This window comes from Polyodon spathula, chromosome 16 (assembly GCF_017654505.1).
Source record: "Polyodon spathula isolate WHYD16114869_AA chromosome 16, ASM1765450v1, whole genome shotgun sequence".
Taxonomy (NCBI): Eukaryota; Metazoa; Chordata; class Actinopteri; order Acipenseriformes; family Polyodontidae; genus Polyodon; species Polyodon spathula.
In genome coordinates, this window is record NC_054549.1 from 6,640,178 (window position 1) to 6,651,341 (window position 11,164).

At 41.6% G+C, this 11,164-nt stretch overlaps 1 protein-coding gene across 1 annotated transcript; it reads left to right on the forward strand.

The window, feature by feature from the left end:
* Positions 1 to 1,683: 1,683 nt before the first annotated feature.
* Positions 1,684 to 10,784, forward strand: LOC121328586 (6-phosphogluconate dehydrogenase, decarboxylating-like). Its single transcript, XM_041273373.1, has 13 exons — positions 1,684 to 1,869; positions 3,039 to 3,114; positions 3,658 to 3,837; positions 4,395 to 4,460; positions 4,615 to 4,733; positions 5,052 to 5,121; positions 5,825 to 5,959; positions 6,246 to 6,435; positions 7,866 to 7,996; positions 8,098 to 8,231; positions 9,307 to 9,406; positions 9,734 to 9,856; positions 10,213 to 10,784. The coding sequence occupies exons 1-13, from the start codon at positions 1,862 to 1,864 to the stop codon at positions 10,330 to 10,332; spliced, it is 1,452 nt and encodes a 483-aa protein (XP_041129307.1). The 5' UTR covers positions 1,684 to 1,861; the 3' UTR covers positions 10,333 to 10,784.
* Positions 10,785 to 11,164: the final 380 nt, after the last annotated feature.

The following is an 11,164-nucleotide window of genomic DNA, read 5'->3' on the forward strand; positions in this document are numbered from 1 at the left end:
ATACAAACACATGCAGTATATACATACATAAGTGTGTGTGTAACGCATTAAGACAATAGTACTCGTTATACTTCATCAACTGTACAAAGGTCATGTGTTACTAGTCATCTTGGCAAAACAATAGTATGCTGGAGAAATTGGGGTTGGAGACGATGAAGACAGACCCCAATAAAGAGTTACCCTGAGCGGGGTTTGGTTCCAGCTGTGACCAGGAGGCCTAATGCCCTTTGACTGAAAGCGTGTCTGTCCCATGCAGTTTAAAGGGAGTGGCGGTCCAGAAGAGGCATGGCTTCTACTGAATGACTACATGCAGTACTTTAATACTGTCACAACACAATATGAACTTTTAAATACAATCTACATTAAACATTGCAATTTTACCTAATACTACCCTGCCACTGAACATGCATCTTAGCTGCCCAGCCCAGACACAGGATAAAATGTTCAATTCCAGCTTGGGACGTCGGTACACAGGTTACGCTGCAGACCGCATTTTATACATTTCATGTATGATACAAATCTCTACAGCTTCACATCAAGTGCCACTGTTCTTATATAAAGCTATGCGAGTCTGCTGGGAGTCACACAAGGAAGTGGATTAAACCAGGAAAGAGCTCTGCTTGTAATTTACAGTAAAGATGTGCTGAAATCGTTTCCTTCAACGGATTTTGAGCGTTTAGTAACCTGCATGCCAAGTGGTGAAAGACGACTCTTTTCTGCTCCCAGAGATTTTTTACAACTGAAATGCGGGCAACTACACAGCCAAGTGGTACGATTGGCAATCAATCAATTGTATTTCTATATAGCGCCTTTTACTGTAAAACATCTCAAAATGCTTTACGTGGCATAAAATACATCCGCAATTGTTAATACATTTATATCGGATTTATTAAGAAACACATTAGAAACAGCATTTAGAAACAAATGATTTTTTAACTGGTAGAGCTGAATGCTTAAACGAGGCTGTGGAGAAGGTAAAATAAAATTAAATGCAGCTTTTATATTAAACACAAGCATGCTGGGGTATACAGCACGATTTATATATATATATATATATATATTATATATATATATATATATATATATAATATAATATATAACCGGCAAGTTCCATATAAACCAATAGCTCTGCAGTGACACCTAGCAAATTTATAAGGATATTGTTGATTTTTTTTTTTATTTGTTTGTAGAGCTGTTGTGCTTTAAAAACTGCTACGAGAAAAAATAAATAATAATAAAACCATGAAAATTGAAATGCAAATTCCCACGTCCATCAAACTGCCTATTCGATGTGCTCAACGTCACATTGTCCCCGATTTGCATATGAAATAACTCTGACAGCAGAGTCATGTTGACTTGCACAAACCTGGTCGTGACATCAAGGGGAGCGCAGGACACTGGGCTAGACCACAGCAATCGCTTTGCAGCACGCTGGGAACCTCGTCCAATTTTCCCATCTGAGCTTCATAAAGTGCAATATTAAAATACTATTTGAGGCTAGCTGCCACGTGGAATTAATAATATAATTACAAAAAGCGGTAGGGTTTATGTCTTATTTTACACCGCGCTATCGATCGCTCGGTTACCTGGGTCTCGTTGCGCTTTCGGGGAGGAAAACGCAAGATTAATAACTGACGCTCGATCAACAAATCCAAATCCAGTTTCCATTGGTTTACTCATTCTGAACCAATAGGAAATCTCAAGAGGCGGAGCGTTGGGCTCGGCGACCTCACTGGGGAGAGCTCTGTTACAGTGAAGCGGTTCCTCAGGCGGTGCAATACCCCGAAACCCTGCGAGAAGGAGGAGGGCTGTCTCCGCCGAGCTAATCCTATTCCAGCGCTGAAGGATAAAACGCGAGACCATGGCACAGTGAGTATGCATTTCTGTGGCTTTGTACGGCGTGACAATGCAAGTCAGTCTATGTTTGTAGAAGGACTGGACTGATTTAGAATGCAGAGAGTACTGGCCAAGGATTAGACTAATTCGAGTAATTACAAATGGTTTTAGAGCAGTGTAAGGCTTAGACAATCAAGCTTGTTTCTGAAAATAAATGCGTAGACGCGCTAACACTGACAGTAGTAACAGATTCCCCTTCCAGCTGTACTGACACGAACAGCCACCACGATTCAAGCGTTCAGGTGTTGATCAGCATTCATATGTATTGCCTATGGTCACCAACTCTGCCCGTATGAGGGATCAAGGAAGGAAAAACAGTAGTATGCCGAGAACAGCCCCGGAAACAAAACTACGAACACAGTACACTGAAATGTTGCAAACGAGGCACAGGAATGGGTTCCCATTTTGAAAGAAGAATGAATTAATTATTCGATTTTTTTTAAAGCGAACTTCGAGTTAAATTCGACTGCAGGCTACATTATAACCGCGTTTAGATGTTTTGTAGTCTCGCCTACTCAAACAGGCTGAAATTGGGAGTCTCCCCCTAGAATTGGGTGTGTGATTTATTTATTTATTTATTTTAAGGAAGCGTTTTGTCAAGTCCAGTCCCTTGGCAGCTGTCCGGCAGTGTCCACATTTGCAGAAATCCACTTCCTTAAAGGTTTAGAGTAAATGTTAGGGATGTTGCAATATTATATTGCAGTAGTGTTTGGACATTTCTGGGGGTGGATTATTTGTGTAACAATGTCAGATTTCACAGTTCACTTTATCTCCCAGTATTGTGGAATTGAAATACCTTACACGCTATGGAAAACATTAACTCCATTTATTTTTAATATGCAATAGAGTATAACACCCTATTATTATTATTATTATTATTATATTATTATTATTATTATTATTACTTTTATTAATGCTAGGTAGAGTGACCTCATTTTAATAAATCATTATGTACAGTAAATAGACCTACTCAATGGAACCTCCCATGTAATCACACATTATCTATAGATAGCCACGTTCTTGGAATAAGGTTTGGCTTTTTATTATCATGTGCAGCTATATTGTTACTGCTTTATGTGATTTGTTCGGTGTGGCAAATAAACCTTTTGTTGAGAAACTGAACAATGTTTCCTTTCCAACAGAGCTGATATTGCCCTGATTGGTTTGGCTGTGATGGGCCAAAACCTGATCTTAAACATGAACGACCATGGCTTTGTGGTAAGCACAGTTTAGCAACAGGGGTCAGCCGTATACCTGGATTAGATGCCAGAATTATAGTGGTAGCTTTGGGTGCCTAATTTTAACTATCATCGTATATCCACAGTAAAACACTAACGTCATATAATTGGGCATACCCCAAATCCTATACCAATACCATGGCCCTCGGATGAGATGTAAAACCGAGGTCTTATTGTAAGTGATTCTGCAGCAGCAGTTGTTGATGCATAGCCCCCCCCCCCCCCCCCCCCCCCCCCCCAGCTGAAAGTCACTTTTGATAAAAGCATCTGCTAAATGACTAATTCAAATAATACAACTCCTTTTTGTTTTTTGTTCAATTTAACTTTATGTGTTTTATGCCATTATGTAATTTTGCATTAAGATAGTTAAGTTAGTTATCAACAGTTATACAGTTAATATACACGAATCTGACAGTCCCCGGTGTTATTTCTTATCATACACCATCGCAGCCTTAACAGCCAGTCGGATTGCTGTGTTGCATTAGGACATGGCACTACAGCTGTTGATTTGTGATACCTGCAGGTGTGTGCCTACAACAGGACAGTCTCCAAGGTGCAGGATTTCTTAGACAACGAAGCGAAAGGAACGAACGTGATGGGGGCTCAGTCCCTGGAGGACATGGTGTCCAAGCTGAAGAAGCCGCGGCGAATTATTCTGCTGGTGAAGGCAGGCCAGGCAGTGGATGACTTCATCAGCAAGCTGGTGAGCACAGAGCAAGGCTGGCCATGCTGTGTGATATGTCAATCAGATATCGCAATGACACATCTGGCTATCCCGGTGCTTAGTGTATCGATGCACTAATATATATACCATATGTATCGCGATATGCAGGTTGGGGTACGATCTGCATCACGATACAAGTGATGGTCCAGATTGACTACTTGTATAATGCATAGCAGGACTGTTGAACAAGCCCCAAATTATTCTGCATTGCCTGACCGCCAGGGAGGGATCAGATGGTGACTAACTCTGAAATGTGGCTCCTCTGCCCATTCCGTAGCAAAGATTCTGGTTAATGGGCTCAATGGATTTGCTACTCTGGTAAATAAAAGGTGCTGGTGAGTTGCAGGCTGTGTTGAAGAGCCAGGGCAGCAAATCAAGGACCTTCATTCAATCCTCATTATCTTCCTTGCAAAGTTGCTTCTGGGCACAGTCAATCCCTGCTTTTAAAATTGGTGTAAGTCACATTAGTGCCCCATAGCTTGTTACAAAAGCCCTCCTATGTACTACATGAAGCTAAAAGGTGTTTCTCATTCCAGGTTCCATTGCTCGAAGCAGGGGATATCATCATTGATGGAGGCAATTCTGAATACAGAGACACAGTGGTAAGTAAGGAGAGCTGGGGGCAGGAGTCATCATGAAACTGCCAGACAATTCAAAGCACTCTTCCTCAGTACATAGCTGATGAGCAGCGCCAAACGTCTCCTTTTAAAAAGCACCGTGAAATGGTAGATGAAATGGCTCTGGTTTGCTCTGCAGCGGCGGTGCAAGGAGCTGAAGTCTGCACAGCTGCTGTTCGTTGGCAGTGGAGTGAGCGGAGGGGAGGAGGGGGCCCGCTACGGACCCTCGCTGATGCCCGGAGGTCACAAAGAGGCCTGGTGAGTCTTTGCTGGGCTCCAAAGCCTTGTCTCGCTGTCCAGCATTGCCATGCTCACAACCCTAAATAATGCACAATCAACACTTGTTAAAAATCTGCAAAATATATATGCTGAAAAATTTGCATAATTACTCAATTCAGTTTATATACAGTATAAGTGTAGTTTACATGCGTAAACGTTTGTTGCTGTAAACATGTCCACAGTGAGATGTCTGCAAAATGAAGTTGCCGCAGATCTTGCATTTTCAAAATGTTTTTGCATGATTTGATAATGTCAATGGGACATTTTTGCATTGAGCACACTATTTCTTTACAACAGGCCACACATCAAAGATATTTTCCAGAGCATTGCTGCTAAAGTGGGAACGGGGGAGCCGTGCTGTGATTGGGTGAGTAGAAATAAAGGTTGCTGGATTCATCATTAACATTGTGTACTGCATGATCTTATTCATGGGTTCTTCAACCTGTGCCACTGTCATTCCACTGTCTGCCACAGTCTGCAAATTTAATTATGAAAGAAGTCTCTCTGCATGTTGACAAGATGCACATTGGCTGAGCAGCCAGCCCGCAGCGGTACAGTCTCACTAACTTGGTAGGTCAGGGCTGGGTTGTGTTCTGTGAAGTCCTGGAAGAGATTGCTCTCTGAAGTGTGCTTTTCCTACTGTGAGGTCCATGTCGCCACCACACTGTAAACTGCTCGACGGGTTTAAGTTAGTGAATCTATAACTTGGAAATGCTTGATCACAATCAATCAGGTAAATGTAAGTCAAGCAGACAGATGTTTCAGCTGCAGTTGTACACTGATGAAGACAGCGAGCTGCAACGTTTGTCTGCTTGACTTGCTTTCTTATTTATTTTAATTTAACTCTTATAAATGTATAAGAGTTAAATTAATCCCTAATGAGAATCTGATATTCAGCCCAGAGCAACAAAGCTTTCCTACTGAATTTCAACAGAAAGCAAAATGAGTCTCTTCATGGCTTTTGTTTCCAATGTAATGGTATATGTGGAAGGAACAGAGCGAGGCAGATTCAGTAGCAGCAGGTGGAGTGCAGTGTCTGGTTGGAATGTCTTCTTGATTTCCTGCTCTAGGTTGGTGATGAGGGCGCAGGTCACTTTGTGAAGATGGTGCACAATGGTATTGAATACGGAGACATGCAGTTGATCTGTGAAGCCTACCACCTGATGAAGGACGTTCTATTCATGGACCATGATGAAATGGCCAAGGTGAGCAGGGAAGAGCCCTATGCCTTCAGTTTTTAACCCTTTGCAGTCAGTTTATTCAGCTCTTGCCAGGCACGTCTGGTCCAATTTATTTTAAACGTGCTGTTTTTAAATTGCTTTTTTCAGAGTAAAACAGTGTTAACTACACTGTCTTTTTCTGTCCTGCTGTGTTTTATTGCTTAATGTTAGATGCATACACAATGACATAATGTGATCTGGTGAATCTCTCTGAATATGTGACAGTCTGTGTAGATTAATGAATTATTTGTATTTATATTTTTTTCTTTAGGCATTTGAAGAATGGAACAAGACGGAGCTGGACTCCTTCCTAATTGAAATCACCGCAAACATCCTGAAATTCCGGGACTCCGACAACAAGCACTTGCTGCCCAAGATCCGAGACGCGGCTGGACAGAAGGGCACAGGGAAGTGGACTGCTATCTCTGCACTGGAGTATGGCACGCCAGTCACTTTAATAGGTTAGCACCCAGATTATCATTTCACTGGAAACTCAAGCTAAGACTGGTCCTAATGCTGTGCATGATCAAAACTTGCATTGTATAGTCCTCCATGCTGTGGATGTTGCCCATGGTCAGTCTATGTGCTGATACCTGTGATGTGTCATTTATTTCATTGGCACTGTATTGATAACCCTGTCGTACAATATTTTGCTTAGAAGGAAACTGAGGTAAACGCTTAGATTGAAACCTGTAACCCTATTGGCTAATAGTGTCACATGACCACAAATCTGCTCTGTGATCCAGAAGGTGAAACGTGAAACCATTGTAGCACCAAGCCTGATTTCTGCAAATTACAATTGTTTGCCTTTTATGATGGTCCTTATACAGTAGTAGCCATTAAAATCACAAACAAGTTTCCCAGAAAGGCTCTTTGACCATGTAATGAGACAGCTGAGCCTAACACCACACCATCTTTAACTGGGATGGTCTTCTCTTCTCTGGTACTCCAGTGTTGTTTGTTAACAATATAATAAACAACCTTGTTGTTTTCTCCAGGATGAGGCTGGGGGAGGTCTCATTCAAAGCCTATATCTGAGACTGCCAGCTGAGCTTCCCCGTTAGTGGTTCCAGCTAAACAGCCTCTTCTTTGTGTTTTTCAAAGTAGTCCCGTTAACAGTATTTGACACCGCTCTCCCTGAGAACTGGGGCTGGGTATTTTTAACACAGTTGAGAAAGACTGCGCATCTTGGAGGTTTTCTGGTATGTCAAAAAAAAAAAACTACAAATACTGCACACTGACAAAAGACAATGTTATTCTGCAGACAATGCAGTAATGCAAGTATTGTGTGTTTGTCTGTGGGGGGTAGGGTTAGAGTCTGGCACTGAACCCACTGGAATTACCAAGCCACTGTAAAAGCTGCAGATTTTTGCATTGCAAGCATTCTTTGGATGGTGCTATGGTCTCTAGAAGTAGAAGGTAAATTAGGCTTTTCATGCATAATCATGTTTTTTTTCTCCTTTTCTTAACAATTCTTACCAGTAATATTGTATGGATGATAAATACACAAAAGGGAGTATTTTTCTTTAAATCAGGGAGCTACTACAGTAAGCACACTTTTTTTTTTTTCTCGTGTATTACAATGGGCTGCAGAGTCACTTTCTTCATACACTGTGGCTTGCGTTTATCAATTCAATGAGCAGCATATTCAGAGTCATGCTCGACTGGCAGTTTTTTTTTTAATTTAATTAGGCAAGCCTAGTATTGTTGAAATGTAATTAAAGCAATGAGTAGTGTTGAAATTCTGACTGCGATGAGACTCGCAGAAGTAACACTTCTCCAGAATGGATGGTCAATATGTTTTATTAACTACAGATTTGATGCGCAGTGCCAGCTCTGTGATCTAGCGCGCCCCTTGTCAGTAATCTACACGGGATCTCTCTTTGACCAGGCGAGGCGGTCTTCGCACGATGCCTGTCCTCGCTGAAAGAGGAAAGAGTCGAAGCCAGCAAGAACCTTAAAGGACCCAAAGGGGCGGAATTTAAAGGAGATAAGAAGGCGTTCCTTGAGGACATCCGACAGGTATGTTTGAATCGCCCCTTTAAGAATGTTGACTCGGTTGCGCTACTTCCTTTATTTCTTGCTGTGTAACAAAATTATAAACACCATGCTGTGTGTTTCAGGCTCTCTATGCCTCCAAAATCATCTCGTATGCCCAGGGGTTCATGCTGCTCCGACAGGCAGCCAAAGAGTTTGGCTGGTCGCTCAACTATGGTGGGATCGCTCTGATGTGGAGGGGAGGCTGCATCATCAGGAGGTGAGAGTATAGGGTTCGTTCATTTTCACAACACTTTTTCACACTCCGGTCTGTTTGCTGCATACTGGAGTCTGTAGTTACCAGCAGAAACGCACGCTAAACGTGCATAGCACGAGGTTTCCCCAAAGAGCGTACATTCCAAGATGCTAAATCCCAAAATATAGCATTTTAACAGGGAAATGAAACATTTTTGTTTTTCATAGGATAGGTGTTTTAACAAACTACTCTGCATTAACTTAACCCTTTCATGCATGAAGTGTTGGACACAAATATATTTTTCAGTGACATTTTATTCCATTGCTTTTATATGGAGAAAAATTGCATTCTCATACAGGTCATCATGCATATGTGTCTTGTATAAGTCCCCATATAAACACTAGAAGAGATTATTTTTAATCGTTCCCATAGGAGTTCGGCATGCATGAAAGGGTTAAATAGCTTGAAAACACATACAAATAACATGTACAGTTTACCAGGAAGCCACTGAGGGAGGAAAAAAAAGGAGCTTTGTTGAAACATCTCAAATATAGGTCTGCCCTCTTGTGAGAGAAATCATATGACCTCATATAACCTGCTTCTATCCAAGGTCTGCGGCAGGTTAAGTGTTCCTGATTCCCTGGAGGATGTAAATTAACTGCATCCACACTGTACTTTAATAAAAAAATAGAAAGTTTGATATAAACCTTGCTTCAGACCACAAAAAATTGCACAATGTGTATTTGGCAGTGCTCAGTTGTGAAATACTCTAATGAGGAAATGCAGGGGCAGGCATCAGTTATATCTGCTGGGGAGATGAGTAAATATACAGGGTTGTGAACTTCTCAAAGGGAGTTGGAGAAAGAAGATAACTTAACAATTTTACAGCTCATTTTTTGCCCAGGAAACTACAAAAGCCAAAGTGGAATCGATCTTTTTTTTTTTTTTTGTATTGGTCATAATAGAATGCAGGGTAAAACTGTGCAACATACAGGCCGATGTTAAACACATGAATTTTCACCTGATATGGGACCAGTCGGCTTAAAAAAGTTTATAAAACACAATAGTGACTACCCTTTTTCTTTCTTTTTTTTTGAAGTGTTTTCTTGGGTAAGATCAAGGAGGCATTTGATAGGAACTCTGAGCTGCAGAGCCTGCTTCTGGATGATTTCTTCAGAAAGGCGGTTCAGGATTGCCAGGTAGCAAATGAATCAACCCTTTCCTTCGCTGCAGTGTGACTGCGCAACAAGCACAGGGGCACACTGAGCTAAGTGACTCTGATTTACACTCAGTGTCTAGCTTTGTATATCAGACCATACTGTGAACAGTCCAGCACGGGACACCCTGTGGAAGATAACTAGTGCATGATTGACTGTGGATAGCTTAGGTTTATTCTTGTGTAGCTTCTTGCAAGTTGTGTGGACGTGTGCCATTTGGAATACACTGGAACACATTTCCTTTAGTTCGGTGTTTCTTGTAGCAGTGTGTTATTGGCTTGCTGTCACTCCCTGCCCTCTTCCCCTCAGGCGTCTTGGCGCCACGCAGTGAGCACTGGAGTGCAGGTGGGCATCCCCATGCCCTGCTTCACCACGGCGCTCTCGTTCTACGATGGGTACAGACACGACATGCTGCCAGCCAATCTCCTCCAGGTCAGGGCACATACGTTTGCAGTGATTCACTTGTAACTGCTGTACATCACAATAGCTACCTGTTGTTGAATTTGAGATTTTTCACATCCACTTTCCTTACAGTTGATTTGTGTGTGTGTGTGTGTGTGTGTGTGTGTATATATTATATAAATTTGTAATAGTTCTGTAGTAGGTGGATAAACTGCCACACCCTGTTATAGTGCAGAAGTATTTCATTTCTATATAATTAATTGTGGTTGCTACCGATAAACTTGTCTGGGTGTCATAGGTAATATTGTCCACAAGGAGGAACTATAGTTAATGGAAGCACTAAAGCATTGAAAAATGTTTTTGATTTTCTTCTTTCACCTGTACAGGCCCAGAGAGATTACTTTGGCGCCCATACCTATGAGCTGCTGACTAAACCTGGGCAGTACATCCACACAAACTGGACTGGCCACGGAGGCAACGTGTCCTCTTCCTCCTACAACGCCTAGCGAGCGGCCGGCCCACAGCACACAGGCAGCTGGAAGCTCTCACCACCTGACTTGGCATCTCACACATTCCTTATTTTAAACCAAATCAAAATCCATCACCTGGTTTAGAAATATCTTTAATTTTTTATTATAGAATTGTATGAGGAAAAACAGTCTAGAAGGTATGCTGATCGAATATTTAATAGGATATGGATAAATGTGGACAATAAACTCTAAACAAAATGTTGTAGCTGCTTTTGCTTTTCAGCACTTAAGTAGCGACTGTAGGTTCAGGTGTGTGTGTGTGTTTTTTATTTTTTTTTCAATCAGGTCAAAAGGTTTTGACTCTAAAACCTGACACTTGTTTTCTAAAGTCATGTTGCCGGCTTACAGCTGTAATCGTGGATTAAACTGAACGCTCGCAATGCGTTAGATTCTTCTAAAGCTAAATAAAGATTCAAATCCCTCTTTAATTAGATGTTGTCCTCTGTGTATCCCAAATACAAAACACAGTCCCAGGTATAAGCGTGGAGGGTTATAGAAAGAGAAGCTGAAAACGATTTAGAACTAACTTCTGGTTGACCATTAACTGGACGTGGATTCCGACGGCTTCTAACTTTCTCCTCTCCAGCAGGTAATTGCTGGATCTCCCTGGGGAAGGTCGTTGTCTTTCATGACTCTGAGGGCTGTTAATGCCTTAGAGAAGCACCAACCCTGTGAAACAGAAGGGCAGTTCAATGAGAAAGCCGATGAATAAGAGCAAAAGTTTAGAGGAAAACGGAAATATTTTATCCTACTTTACAAATAAGCAAAACAGTCTCGAATCTAACTTCTCACTAAACATGAATAACAA